Here is a 16,079-nt window from a genome sequence, read left to right on the forward strand (position 1 = left end):
AGGGAGAAAGAGAAGCAGACCCCCTGCCGAGCAGGGAGCCCGACGTGGGGCTCAATCCCAGGACCCCCGGGGTCATGACATGTCCTGTGCTGAAGATAGACGCTTAACCAACTGAGCCACCCAGGTGCCTCCGGGGCTAATTCATTTATTTGTTTTAATGGTAAACTCCTGGGTGGCGCTCCTACTCCTAACCCCCAGGTCTGCACCGTTCCTGCCGCTCAGTAAAGGCTCAACAGTGGTGCACTCACCCCTCGCAAGACCTTCGAGCCCCAGTCCACGTCGGGCTGCGGAGCCGAGACCTGACGCACCTTGCGGGCATCCCGCTCCACGGCCTGGCCACGTGATGCGCTCGGGCCAATGGGACGGCCGCCCGCCGTCGCCCCGCCCACGCCCCGCCCACGCCCCGCCCCCCGCCGCCCATAAAGCCGCCTGCCGCTGCCCGCCAGCGACTGCCGCCATTAGGACGAGAGCTGGCGGCGACGGACGGGGAGGAGCTGCTGCCTCGCACCGCTTCGCCTTGTGCAAGCTGGCGGGAACGATCGGAGAAGGCGTTTTTCACACGACGTGGCGGAGCCTCTGCGCGGACTGCTGCCCTGGATCCGGGCGCTCCGTGCGACGCTGAGCGGGAAACAACCGTTTTTCCCTCTTCTCCCCTCCCCCATCAGCCCTGAGACCGACGAGGCGGTTGGGGAGGCCGGCCCACTGCGTGCCTTGCTGCCCAGGTGAGCTGCCAGTTGCTCTCCTTTGGCTTACCATCTGCAAGCCTGTTGCCCCAGTGAAACCTTTTAAAATTTTGGGGGCTTTTCTCTTAAATGCTTGAGTTTGGTTTTTTGCTTTTTGGGGGGTTTTTTGTTTTTTTGTTTTTGCAAGGAAGCGGTGGGAAGGAGGAGGTTGGGGCGAGGAGGTGAGGTTCCAGTTATACAACTGCCTACTCCCTAACCTGAAAAACGTTCATGGTCTTTGGGGTTCTCTTGGGTCTAGGATTGGCAGATTGTGTATGTACTGCAACTTGGGGAACGCAGGAGAGAGTAACAGAGCTCTAGCAGTGGCTGGCATTTTTGTTTTTTGGTTTTTTGGAGGGCGGGGGTGGTATCTTCATTTGGGACAGGGAATGTCCCACCCTTGATTGATACATTTGTTTAACCTCTTGGGCCATGCTTACCCATCTGTTGGGTGCTGCAGAACCTGGGCCTGAACTCAACATAGTGGCTTAGGTTAAGAATTCAGATGAAGTATGTACATGGTGCTTTGGGACCCATGAGAAGGACCCAGGTGGGTGGAAGGGGGTGAGGGAGGCCTCCAGGTAGAGGTGATAACTGAGCTGGGTCTTGAAAGACAGAAATTGGGTCAGAAGAGTGACGGGAGGAGCTCTGATAAGCAGGAGAAAATTTTCAAAAGCATGGACATGTGTGAGCACAGAGTGGGGTGGAACAGTGAAGAACTGCAAGTTTTTGAGTGTGGCTGGGGCAGTGTTGGGCATTGGAATAGTAGCAACGGAAGTTTAATGAACTAGGCAAGTGGTTTATATATGTGTCTATCATGAACAGCGATTGTAAATTACAAAACAAACCAAAACCTCACCATTATATCAATTGAGGTGGGAGTAACAAGTGATTGAACAGCAAAAAAAAAAAAAAAAAAAAAATGTGGTTTGGGGGGTAGAAAATAGAAACACCTTATTAAGTATTCAGTAAATGTAAATTTATATTCCAGATTCAGGAATGTGTTGATGGAGTTTTAAAAAAAGAGCAAGGGAAGAACCCTGAGGGATATTATTGGATTAGCAGAAGATGAGATTATGAGGGAGATAACTCACTCTGGATTTCCAATCTGATTCTATTTGTTTTCTTGGCAACCTGTTTCTATCTCTGTCAAAGCAGTAATTGTATGTATCCTGTTGTAATTACCTACTTGTAAGTCTCTATAAAGAGACCTTATCCCCAATTCCTAGTTCAGTGCCTGGCACTATTGTAGGTGCTTTATAAGTATGTAATAAATGAACAAATGGAATTTGGGGAAAAAAGTGGTATCCTGGAAACTAGAGAAGAGTTTCAAGAGAGTCACGATAGTCTGGTAATAGATGTTGCTGAGAGGTCAAGTAAGATAAGACTCAAAAGAATCCATTTAACAACTAAGTATGGTATTAGCCTTAGTATAAAGGGTACTTTTAGAGGAATGACAGAAAAAGTTGAGTGTGAGGTGGGGCGTAAAGACAATGTCATTTTTTAGGATGCTCTAGTGTGAGGTACAGAAGAGCGAAGATTGAGGCTACAAGGAGACAATAGGATCAAGAGAAGAATTTTTAAGGAGATTTGAGAAAGTGTATATGGAGGGTAAGCTAGTATAGAAATGCTGACAATATAGGCAAGAGAGATCAAGGTCCTTTGTTACCTAGAGTCCCTGGGAAAAGAGTTTAGACAGGGAGGGTGTCGCATTTTTAGACTGAAGGGAGGGGTAGGTGAGAAGATTGAATCATTGTGAAGAATACACATTTTCTAGAAATTATCTATTTGGCTTTAAATGCAGCCTGATTTTTATTTTGAATAAACCATTTTCTCCCTTGAATTAGAGACAGCTTATTTGATGATGCAGGATTTGGAATCAGTATTTGAGCTCACACTGGGTGGATTGCTTTTGACCTTTCTGAGCCCTAGAACCATCTGGTGTTCAGAATCCAAACTTTTTTTTAAAAAAATATTTATTTATTTGAGAAAGAGCACAAGTGAGAGGGAGAGAGGGACAAGCAGATTCCCTGCTGAGCAGGGAGCTTGACACATGACTTGATCCCTGGACCCTGAGATCATGACCTGAGCTGAAACCAGATGCTTAACTGACTGAGCCACCCAGGCATCCCCAGAATCCAAACTCTTTAGTTCTATGCTGTACTGCTTCCCTGCATGTGTAAGATCTATTACTTAAGTTCAACCAGAAGTGCCACCACACAGCAGAATAACTTACTCTCTTCCATTTATTGAAATGATGGGAAAATTAAAAAAAAAAATTCTTAAATGATCTTATTCAAAACCTCAAAAAGGGGCAGCCCTGGTGGCTTAGCGGTTTAGGGCCGCCAGCAGCCCAGGGCGTGATCCTGGAGATACAGGATGGAGTTCCACGTCAAGCTCCCTGCATGGAGCCTGCTTGTGTCTCTGCTTCTCTTTCTCAATAAAAAAAAAAAAAAAAAAAAAAAAAAAAAAAAAAAACTCAAAATTCACTCTATCTAAAAGAGCCTTCTAGGCTCAAGATATGTTAATTTACATTTTTCTATTTTAATCAGCTCAATTCCTTGAGATTTCAGTAAGCACCTAGGGCAACACAATTTAATACTTGCACTACTAAATTAGTAAAAATTAAATTGTGTAAAGTTTTTTCTTGGCAAACTCAAGAAATTGATTGGTCTTGGTGGTTTTTGAAAGCGTAAAACCTTTGCCAAAGAGATCAGACTCTTCCTAATAGTGTCTTTATGTGCATTGAATTAGAGGTGAACTTGTATGTTTCTTGTAACATTTTTAAAAACATGTTTTAGCTTGTGTGTGCGTTTCAGGAAATTTTTGGTTTGTAAGTATTTGCAAGGATGACTGAAATATTCACAAACACTTCAATGACTTTTTTCTTAGAAGTTTAAATTTTTACTCTTGTACATTGTTGGTAAGGCTATAAATTAGAATAATCTCTGGACAGCAATTAAACATGTAGCCAGGGACGCGTGGGTGGCTCAGCGGTTGAGCGTCTGCCTTCGGCTCAGAGCGTGATCCTGGAGTCCTGGGGTCGAGTCCCACATTGAGCTCCCTGCATGGAGCCTGCTTCTCCCTCTGCCTCTGCCTCTCTTTCTGTGTGTCTCTCATGAATACATAAATAAATACAATAAAAAAAATAAACATGTAGCCACATTTAAAAGCATTGTCCTAGAAATTTTTTTTTAAGATTTTATTTATTGATTGATGAGAGATACAGAGAAGCAGAGACATAGGCAGAGAGAGAAGCAGACTACCTGCAAGGAGTCCGATGCGGGACTTGATCCCAGACCCCAGGACCAGGCCCTGAGCCGAAGGCAGATGCTCAACTGCTGAGCCACCCAGGCATTCCTGTCCTAGAAATTAATAGAAATATATCCAAAAGGCCAGACCAAATTCAATAAATCAATAAATGTATATATCCAATAGGTATTGGCTATGTATGGAGTTTAGCAAGGTATACAATGTATACAATGATGTATTTATGAGGATATTCATTGCAACATTGTATTTAATATCTATATGTCCACATTCATATGATATACTGGGCAGCCATTAGGAATAGAGGGGGTTGCCCTGGGACAATTTCTAATATGAATTAAGTATAAAAAACACTATTGCTAGAGGGATACACAAGAAATTGCTGGGATTCCTGGGTGGCTCAGCAGTTTAGCACCTGCCTTCAGCCCAGGGTGTGATCCTGGAGTCCTGGGATCAAGTCCCACATCAGGTTCCCTGCATGGAGCCTGCTTCTCCCTCTGCCCACGCCCCCCCTCCGATGAATAAATAAATAAAATCTTAAAAAAAAATGCTAACAAAATAATTTACTTGCAGTAAAGAGGGGTTCTAGTTGGCTAGGGGACAAGAATGAGAAAGGAGGGGTGCCTGGGTGGCTCAGTCAGTTAAGTGTTAGACTCTTAGTTTCGGCTTAGGTCATGATCTCAGGGCCATTGGATCGAGCCCCATGCAGGCTCCAAGCTGGGCATGGAGCCTGCTTAAGATTCTCTCTCCTTTTCTCTTTCCCTCTGCCTCTCTCCCTCTCTATAAAAGAAATAAAGTCTTCAAAAAAAGAAAAAGGAAACTTTGTTGTATACCATTCATACTACATGGATATTAAAATTCAAGTAAAAGTTTTATTAAGTCTCTATATTATTTACAGATTATTACCTTTATATTGAACTATTGAGTGGGCAAAACAGATTTGATTTTCAGTTAATTTGCTCATGGAACCATAGAATGATATGACATGGTGATGCTAGTTATGTGATTATCTTCATCAAAGTAAACCAGAACTTTTCCTAACCTATTGTACATTGTCTTTGAGCAATTGTAATGGGTGATTATTATATAACACCCATTGAATAATATAGAATTCTTATTGACATCAGATTTCATCTGCCCATGCTATCTGTCTTTGTAGAAATGTATCCACAGGTAAAAACTTTTGAAAGCAAAAGTAACAATAAAATGACAACTCACCATAAACATTCAAAACAACAGTAGACTTTCACAGAGACAGAATAGGCTATAGGTTATATATATTTGTCTGTATACTTATAATTCCATAGTTTAATCATGTTTGAATATAAGTAAGTGATTTTAGAGAAAACCTTGAAGTAACCAATCCACTTAAATAAATGACAAAGTGTGACACTGTTCAGCTGATTATGACCCACCATTATATCAAATAAGTTGAAAATCTTTTGAAGGGTGTGGCTGAACCATTATGCTGGTATTTTCTGTTTTTTTCTATTAACCTTTTTCAATAATTAAGAACAAGAGTTACAATTAATAAAAGAAAGACTCTGTAGAAAGTAAAATAGTGGCAACTAACACAGAAATTTGCCAAGAATAAAAAGCCAAAAAAAAAACTTTAAAAAGAATTTTAAATAAGATTACATTGAACAGAAAGACAGTTAGTTACAAAGAATATTTTATAAAGGAAATGATTCCTAGTCCTCTATTGTAAGCTCTCTAGCTAGAATCCAGGACCTCCAGCCAAAGAACGCAGGCATACTTCTGAGATCCTTATCAGATTATCAAATATTAACTTTTTTTTGCTTTGCCCAGTGATAATTATCACAGCTCTTACTCATAGTCTATCTACAGCTCTCAAGCACAATGTACTGTAAGTTTATTGCTTAAAATTTCTAACCTAAAGAAAAAGATACGAAGAAGACCTATATATCTACCAACAATTGTCAATATTTTGCCAAGTTTGCTTGTGTATATAGGTTTTTCTCCTACACCATTTAACCTATTTTATAGATGTTACTATTGACATCAAATTTGTTGAGCATAGATTTAAACATCTTTTTCTACGTAATCACCATACTATTCTCATACCTTTCAATGTGTTCTCACAACAGTCATAATGAATAATTTCCTAAATTTTCCTAGTTGTCCAAAAACGTCTTTAATAGCTGATTTCAAACCAAAATATGATCTAGGATGATAAATTGAGTTCAGTTATATCTTAATTCAGAGCAGTTACTCCACATTTTCTTATATAATCTTTGTATAAAAGGCCATTTGTCTTTTTTCATCTTTTTTTTAAACTTGTTTTAGGTCATTTGTCTTATAGGATATTATATTGTACACTTGTCTGTTTTCTTAAGATTTTGTTTCATTTTCTCAAGCATTGTCCCACATAACTTCTTTGCAGTGATGGCAGTGCTCTATAGCTGCGTTGTGCCATGCAGTAGCCAGTAGACATATAAAGCTATTGAGCATCTGAAATTTGGATGAGTTTTTTTATTTTAGTAATATTAATTTAAACTTAAATAGTTCTATGTGGCTAGAGCTTGTCATATAGGACAGTGAAGACCTAGCCCTTTAATTTCCTGTTACATGTAAGTTAAGTCTAAAAGCTTGTTACATATTTTTGGCCAAAAGCCTTTATAGGTACTGTATATATTGTATTTTGTCTAATCAGGAGACATACAGTCTTTTATCCCAATACATGCTGTTTCATTTTATTTTTTTTAAAGATTTTATTTATTTATTTATTTATTTGAGAGAGAAAACACAGGGAGGTGGAGGGACAAGCAGACTATGCACTGAGTGCAGAGCCTGATGTGGGGCTCTATCTCATGACCCAAGAACATAATCAGAGCTGAAATCAAGAATCGGACACTTAACCAACTGAAAATAAAGGCTCCTTTTTATTTTATTTTTTAGAACTTTAAAAAGATTTTATTCATTTATTTGAGAGAGAGAGCACTGGCAGGGGGAGAGGCAAAGGGAAAGAGAGAAGTAGACTCTTCCCCCACCTCCTGCTGAGGAGGGAACCCAACCTAGGGCTCCATCTCAGGACTCTGGGATCATGACCTAAACTGAAGGCAGAGGCTTAACCAACTGAGCCACCCAGGTGCCTCATTTTTTTCTAGATTTAAAAAAATTATTATTTATTAGAGGGAAAGTTAACACAAGTAGGGGGAAATGTAGAGGGAAAGGGAGAAGCAGACTCCCTGCTCAGCAGAGAACCCAATGCGGGGCTTGATCCCAGGACCCTGAGATCATGACATCAGCTGAAGGCAGATGCTTAACTGACTGAGCCACCCAAGCGCCCTTTTAGATTTTATTTTTAAGTAATCTATACCCAATATGAGGCTTGAACCCTCAACCCCAATCAGGAATCACATGCTCCACCAATTGAGCCAGCCAGGCGCCCCCCAATACATGCTATCTTAAGTTTTTACTAGTTAGTATTATCTTATAGGTACTACAAAAATCTAATTTGGGGATTTGACTAATTTTGTGCAGATATTTGATCAAAGTACCAGAAACAAGAAAACAAGGACAAGTGGGGTTTGAAATATAAGGGACATATGAGGAGGTTGTATAAATAGAAAAGGATATATAGGATATAAAGGAGGAGAAAAATTTTATTTTTAAAAAATATTTTATTTATTCATTAGAGGCACAGACAGGCAGAGGGAGAAGCAGGCTCCCTGTGGGGAGCCCGCTGTGGGACTCCATCCAAGGATCATGACCTTAGCCAAAGGCAGACACTCAACCACTGAGCCACCCAGGTGCCCTAGGAGAAGAATTTTAAGAGAGTTGTTAGCCATTTTAAATACTACAGAGAAGTTTGGGAAGGTAATTGAGGAAGACAGTGAGGGCTTTGGAATATTTCAAGATGTTAGTGATCTTTGGAAATGCAGTTTCATAAGGGGGTTGGAGAAACCAGATGGATATATTTTGTACCTACGGCTGGTTGGTTGACTGTTTTCTATGTTAATAAGCATGTAGCAAGAAAGGTGTTTTCTTTAGGTCCTTATTTCTTAAGAGGTGGGGGTGGAGGGAGAGAGAATCTTCCGGAGATTCAATGCTGAGCACAGAGCCTGACATGAGGCTTGATCTTATGACCTGAGATCATGATCTGAGCCAAAATCAAGAGTTGGACACTTAACCTACTGCACCGCCCAGGCACCCCTAAGTCCTTATTTTTTAGAGCAGTTTTAGGTTCACTGCAAAGTTGAAAGATACAGAGATTTCCTATATACCTCCTGACTCCCACATATGCTGCCCTCCCCCTTATCAACATCCTCCACCAGAGTGGTACATTTGTTATAGTAGATGAACCTACAATGATACTATCACCCAAAGACCTTAGTTTGCATTAGAGTTCACTCTTGGTGTTGTACATTCTAAGTGTTTGGGCAAATATATAATGGCATGTATCCATCATCATGAGCTAATACAGGCTTTCCACAAGCCCTAAAAATCCTCTGTTCTCTTTTTATTCTTCCCTGTCCTCAACTCCTGGCAACCACTGACCTTTTTGCTGTCTCCTTAGGTTTGCCTTTTCCAGAATGTCATATAGTTGGAGTCATATAGTATGTAGTCTTTTCAGATTGGCTTCTTTTACTTATATACATTTAAATCCCTCCATGTCTTTTCATGGCTTGATGGTTTATTTCTTTTTAGCACTGATAATATTCCATTGTCTGGATGTTGTTCCAGTTTATCCATTCTCCTACTGAAGGACATCTTGGTTGCTTCCAAGTTTTGGCAATTTTTGAATAAAGCTGCTATAAACATCCGTGTGCAGGTTTTTGTGTGGAAAAGTGTTTTTAGGGAAAAAATTTAAGACACAGACTAAAGCATATCCATAGACAGAAATACCAGCAAAAATTAATTACAAAAAAAGAATTAAGTGCAGAAAATGTAGTCTTAAGAAGAGCAGGAAATAAAATTATGTATTTTATGATCTTTATGTAGAGGAAAGCCTTCCTAAACCTAATAAAAGAAGAAACAATAATGGAAATAAAGGAATAATTAATGAAATAGTAGGATTCTGGAAAAGGGGACAGAAGATCTTCATGGAAAAGAGATGAGGCACTTATGAAATACAGATTCTGGAAAAGGGGACAGAAGATCTTCATGGAAAAGAGATGAGGCACTTATGAAATACAGAAAAGGAAATAAGCTAAGGAAAGTTAATTTTTAAAGGGTCTCTTGTAAATTGAGATCCTCTTACATTCTGGGAAGGAGGGAGGGGTGGTTGAGAGACTGTAAACAAGTAGACAAACATGGTAGTGGTGAAGCAGAGTAATGGCTGATGGATTAGCATTGGGAAGGAGGGGATAAGAATACCTACTCAAAATGAGGTTGTGAGGGAAAAGCATGGAGAAGATACTTAGAACACGCAACAAGGACTTTGTATTCAGACTATATGAAGAACTAAAAATAAGATAATAGCAGACAATCCAAAAGAAAAATGGGTAGGACTCTTCAACAGGTGATTGAAGAAGATATTCATGTGGTAAATAGACATATTAAAAAGGTGTTTCATATGAATCCTCAGTGAAATACAATGAGATCCCATTATACCCTCACCAGAATGACTGAAATGGAACAAACTGATACCAAATATTGACAAGAATGTGGGGAAGGTAGGATTCTCAGATTTCTGTTGTGCATATAAATTGGTACATTTTGGGGGCAGCCCGGGTGGCTCAGCGGTTTAGCATCGCCTTCAGCCCAGGGCGTGATCCTGGAGTCCCGGGATCGACTCCCACGTTGGGCTCCCTGCGAGGAGCCTGCTTCTCCCTCTGCCTGTGTCTCTGCCTCTCTCTCTCTCTCTCTCTCTGCCTCTCATGAATAAATAAATAAAATCTTAAAAAAAAAAATTGGTACATTTTGGAAAACTGGTTAGCTACTAAAGTTGAACACATATATAACCTCAGACCCAACAATTTTACTTCTGGGTTTATACTCAACATAATGCAAGCACATTTTCATTACAGTCATGTTCATGGAAGCGTTATTTATCAAACATTGGACACAACCCAAAAGTTACAACAAGAATGGATAGACTGGTATAATTCAATCATAGAATACTATACAGCAATGAAGATGAATGAATAACATAGTTAAATCTCACAAACATAACATTGATGCAAAGCCAGACTGTAATATATAGTAAATACTATATTTATGTAAAGGTCAAAATAATCACAATTTAAAGGGATAGAATTGATCATAGTGGTTATCTTTGTGAAAGAGGGAGGATATAGTGATTGGGACACTCCAAAGATAGACCAACTTGAAATAATTATAAAACAGTAAGAACCAGTTTCAGTTGCAAGACTAAAATATCTTTGTTCTTAACGACATTAAGAGTTTTAAGTTTTAGTTCATAGAGTGCCTGGGTGGCTCAGTGGTTGATCGTCTGCCTTTGGCTCAGGTCATGATCCCAGGGTCCTGGGTTTGAGTCCTGCATCGGGCTCCCTGTGGGGAGCCTGCTTCTCCCTCTGCCTATGTCTTTAACTCTCTCTCTGTGTCTCTCATGAATAAATAAATAAAATCTTTTAAAAAATAGTTTTTATGTTTGTGTAACATGAGAAGAGTGTAATGAAGTGTGATGAATTACAAGATTGATAATCACCTCCAAGTTAATTGATTTCAGCATAGTGTTTCTTGATCCTGGCTACACATCACAGGCACTAGGGAAATTTAAAAAACAAGCGGATTTGCAACCCTTATCTCCAGTGCCCGGACATTGCTATTTTTAAAATGATCCACAGTAACTCACACCCATTAGAACGGCTGCTGTTAAAAAAACAAAATGGAAAGGGTTGTGAGGATATGGTGAAACTAGAACCCGGTAGACTCTTGGTGAGAATGTGGTGTTGCAGGTGCTGTGGGAAACAGTACCAGATTTTAAAAAAAACAACTTACCATATGATCCCTCACTTCTCACTTCTGTACTTCTGAGGTCTATCCATACGAATTATAGGTTATTGAGGTGATAATTATACACCGATGTTAATAGCACTATTCACAACAGCCAAGAGGTGGAAGTTAACCCGTGTCTATTGATGAATGAATGGATACACAATATGGTATATATATATAATGAAATACTGAACCTTATTAAATGAAGGAAAGTCTGACATATGCTACAGTATAGATTAATCTTGAGGACATTATGCTAAGATAAACAGTCACACAAAAAGACAAATACTATATGATTCTACTTATAAGAGACCCTGAGTAGTTAAAGTCATAGAATCAAGTAAGAGTGGTGGTTGCCAGGACTGGGGGAGAGATGAGAATGAGGAGTTATTTAGTAGGTATAGAGTTTTGGTTTTGCAAGATGGAAAAGTTCTAGAGATTAACTGGTCAAAAATGAATATACTTAACGTTACTGAACTGTACACTTAAAAATGGTCAGATGATAGGAGCACCTGGGTCGCTCAGTCAATTAAGTGTCTGGCTCTGTCTCAGGTCAGGTCTTGATCTGAGGGTTGCAAGTTCAAGCCCCAAGTTGGGCTCCATGCTGGGCATGTAGCCTACTTAAAAAAAAAAAATGGTTAAGATGGTAAATTTTATGTTACATATTTTATCATTTTTTTAAAGATTTTATTTATTCATGACAAAGAAGCAGAGACACAGGCAGAGGGAGAAGCAGGCTCCATGCAGGGAGCCTGACGAGGGACTCGATTCCAGGTTTCCAGGATCATACCCCGGGCTGAAGGCGGCGCCAAACCGCTGGGCCATCAGGGCTGCCCTGTTTATCATAATTTTTGAAGATTCAGAACTGGTTAATATGCAGTTGAGAACTAACACTGTTTTAATGGAAACAAAGATATATTGGCTAAAAATAACACTATTCTCAAAATAGATGATCTATTAAGTAATTGCACTTTTCATTATGTTGATATACTTGGTAGTGCCTTTGCTTTTTTATCCTTTAATAATGCTGTTTAGGAATGTTAGATACTGTCTGTCTGAAATACAAAGTTCTGTTTTTAATTTTAGATGTTTTAAAAAATTTTTTAGATGTTTTAATATGCACTAAAGAGTAGCATTTAGCATGTGTCATATTTCTAATAGGTTTTATTTTTTATTTATTTTTTTTAATTTTTTTTCTTAATTTTTATTTATTTATGATAGTCACACAGAGAGAGAGAGAGAGAGAGAGGCAGAGACACAGGCAGAGGGAGAAGCAGGCTCCATGCACCGGGAACCCGATGTGGGATTCGATCCCGGGTCTCCGGGATCGCGCCCTGGGCCAAAGGCAGGCGCCAAACCGCTGCGCCACCCAGGGATCCCTCTAATAGGTTTTAAAGTAAATTGCCTTAGGAGTGCCTGCCTAGCTCAGTTGATAAAACAAGAGTCGGTGACTCTTGATCCAAGGATCCTGAGTTCAAGCCCCACATTGGGGGTGGAGCCTACTTAAGTAAATAAATCACTTTAAGTTAGCTAGAAAAATCCTTTATTTTGCTTTTCTGCTTTCAGTGAATCAATTATTTTGGAGTAACTGTATACTACTGTTACATTTAACATTCCTATTATTTTTTACCAGAAACGTAAGACTTTCCCTGCTGAGACCTCAATTTGTGTTTTAGAAAGGCAGAAGTAATACTGTGAAAGTTTGAAATACCTTAAATCATCCAAAACTAAGGCATAATGAAACTACTCTTACCTATACAGACAAAGGTTTGTATTTGTTTACAAATGGATTTATTTATCATTTGGCTTTTTTGTTGTTTTAATCATGATGTGCTATAAAGTATAATATTACTCTTTAACACTTTTTACTTCCTATAGAAACCATTTCAAATGTGCTTTGAAGGTAACTAAGTTTTGTTTTTGTGTTTTAAGGACATGTATTTATAGGCAACATTGTAATATCAGAATTTGACCCAGTTGACAATGTCTCTGTCAAGTCGACAAACAGCCATTGTTAACCCTCCACCACCAGAATATCTAAATACAAAGAAAAATGGGCGATTAACAAATCAACTGCAGTATCTACAAAAAATTGTTCTGAAGGCTTTATGGAAGCATAGCTTTTCCTGGCCTTTTCAGCAGCCTGTGGATGCTGTGAAACTAAAGTTGCCGGTAAGTATATCTTATGATTATGTTGGTTGTAAAAGAGAAAACCCTTGTGAACCCCTGAAAGAAAGAAACTAGTCTTTAATCTTATAAAATATATTGAATTTAATAAAGACCTCTAATTTATTCTGTATCACTGAAGAATTTCCCAATGAGTATTTTTTCCTAGACAACAAAGTTCATTTTTCTGAGCATTGAAAATCTTATTTTAACAGTTTGGTACATTATAATAGTCCATGTTTTCTTGTTATAGAATGTGTTATCTGACTTTTCTTTTTTTTTTTTTTTTTGAATGTGACTTTTTTAAAAAAGATTTATCTATTTAGAGAGAGAGAGAGAATGTGCATGTGTGAGCAGGGGAAGGGGCAGAGGGAGAAGGAGACAATCTCCAGCAGACTCATTGCAGGGCATGGAGCCTGATATGGGGCTTGATCTCATGCCCCAAGATCGTGACCTGAGCTGAAACCAAGAGTTGGATGCCCAACCAACTGAGGCACCCAGGGGGCTCTCGCTTGACCTTTTGATGCAAGTTCTCATGAAGATGACCTTCATGAAGTTGCTCTTGACACTTCTTGGTAGACTTATGTGCATCATGTATAGAATTCAACTTTAGGTCTTCTGTTAGGTATTTTCAGCCATCTGATAACAGGATGGTTAAGTAATTTATGGCATAGTTAGTAAGTCATGGCACTGGGATTATACTCTGGATCTGTCAGATTCAACAAATTCTAGGTTTTACTTCTTTATGTCCTTCACTTTTTATTTTCCAGGATAGTTCTACTTTTACATCATTGTCTTTGTTATTCTTTATTTGTTATATTTTCTCTGAAAAAAAAAAAAAAGCCATGGCTTAGTTTCTCAACACAAAAATTTTGGTCTAAACTTAAATTTAGTTGCAGTGAATTTGTTCTTACTAACATTTAGAATTTCTTCTTAAAAACTGTAGGATTATTACACCATTATAAAGACCCCAATGGATTTAAATACAATTAAGAAGCGCTTAGAACATAAATATTATGTGAGGGCTTCAGAATGTATAGAAGACTTCAACATAATGTTCTCAAATTGTTATTTATACAACAAGGTATGTAAGCCTTATGTTATACTTAATAATTCTTTGCTCTTATTTATAGAAGATGTATATAAAAAGTGTGCTGATTTTGGATTTCAAATCTTGATTTGGGGTATTTTACATATTTTTAAGAATAGTGTTTATTTTTTACTGGATTTCATGATTTTCATGTATCAGTATTTATTCAATCCATTTACCATCATTTTGCCTAAATAGCTGTAACGATTTGTTATGTTCTGAAAAATGAAATACCAATGATAGCTGGTTTCTGTGAGTATCATTTCAGAGCGTTCTCTACCATATTTCTACCATTTCAGTTATAAATGGTAAACTTTATTATATACTAATCTTAGTTAAATGTGCATGGTATGGACTCAAACAAATTACATACATATGAACTCTGTGTCAATTTAACTTAAAGATCTGACACATTCTGTTATGTTCCAGTAGTAGTATTTTCATTTGTGTTCATGCATTGGCTTGTCTGATAATATATGTGGACATTTGGACCTTAACTTTAACTTTTGTTTTCATCTGTAAAACTGGATTTATATATTCAGCTTTTTCTCCAAATAGTATTCCTGTTTTCTAGAGTGCTGCATTCTTTTTAAGCTGTTATATATCTAAACATTTTTTAACTTATATCCCATCTATTTAAAGTCACTAGTGATGCTGAAATGTAATAGAAATTTTGGTTCCCAAACTATCAGTCCCATCTTAAATTTAAGACTTCGCCAATATGAATTTTTTAAAATATCAGAAATAATGGGATTCTGAAAGTGCCATTGGTAACTTAATTTTAATTTAACAGTTCCAAGTAAACTTTTACATTTAACATTTTAAAATGAAGTTCAGTAACTTCAGGAGACTAAGGTACCTAACTTTGAAATAAGTGTTCTCTATTTTAGGCTTTCGCTTTGTAATTTACTTAGTTTTTTATCAGTGGTGAATAAAGCAAGCCAAAGACTTTTAAACAGATAGTTAGATTTAAAAACTGAGTTAGCTTTGCAGCATCATTCTGTCACTTAGTTAATTGAAAAGTGAATCACATTAAGTCAAATCATGCACTTTGCACAGCCATGAACATGTTTTGTTTTAACTTATTTGTGAAGTAGAAATTTTACTTTTTCGTATTAGTAGGATTGGTTGGATTGTAACCCTCTAGTACTAAGAAAGGTTACCTGGGTCATTTTTAGAAGTTAAAAGGGTAGAATGTTAGAATTTAAAATATGAACTGATACTTCTACTTCTTACACTTAATTTAGAAACAGTAAATACTGTTTAATAATGTCGAAGAGTACTGTGTCACTGCCCTTCTAAGATAGCCTGAATTGTTGAAATTTGGTACAGTGACCATATTGTGTAACCTTATGTTTATATATTTTCTAGCCTGGAGATGACATTGTTCTTATGGCACAAGCTCTAGAGAAGTTGTTTAGGCAGAAATTATCTCAGATGCCACAAGAAGAACAAATTGTGGGTGGTAAGGAAAGAGTAAAGAAAGGTAAGACAGAAAAGGTTTAAGTTTTCTTACTTTCTCTGTCTTTTGTATTATATATGAATGTATGTAAGTACATGTATAAATATAATGACTAGAACTAAATAATAAATCCTTCAAAGGAGATAGACATTCAGAAGTTCTTCTATATGCTAGGACACCCAGATGGCATGTCAGCTAAGTGTCTGACTCTTGTTTTGTAGTCAGGACCTGATCTCAGGGCTGTGGGATTGAGCCCCACACTAGGCTATGTGCAGACTTGGCTTCGAACTTTCCCTCCCTCTTCCTTTATCTACCACCACTACCATGTGCATGTTTCTCTCTCAAAATAAATATATTAAAAAAAATCCTTCTATATCCTATTGTATTCGTATAAAATGTCCATTTAAACAATAAGGCAAACTTTGAAAAGAAAGATGGCTATCAT

The 16,079-nt window shown here is 38.0% G+C and overlaps 1 protein-coding gene across 1 annotated transcript in view; it reads left to right on the forward strand.

Annotated features, from left to right (window-relative positions):
- The first annotated feature begins 424 nt into the window (after positions 1–424).
- Positions 425–16,079, forward strand: part of BRDT (bromodomain testis associated) — a 59,039-nt gene continuing 43,384 nt past the window's right edge. The window contains exons 1-5 of the mRNA XM_077905406.1: positions 425–722; positions 12,550–12,683; positions 12,849–13,088; positions 14,029–14,166; positions 15,544–15,658. Coding sequence (XP_077761532.1) covers positions 12,900–13,088; positions 14,029–14,166; positions 15,544–15,658 — 442 coding nt within the window. The 5' untranslated portion in view covers positions 425–722; positions 12,550–12,683; positions 12,849–12,899. The remainder of the gene's footprint in view (positions 723–12,549; positions 12,684–12,848; positions 13,089–14,028; positions 14,167–15,543; positions 15,659–16,079) is intronic.

This window comes from Canis aureus, chromosome 8 (assembly GCF_053574225.1).
Source record: "Canis aureus isolate CA01 chromosome 8, VMU_Caureus_v.1.0, whole genome shotgun sequence".
Taxonomy (NCBI): Eukaryota; Metazoa; Chordata; class Mammalia; order Carnivora; family Canidae; genus Canis; species Canis aureus.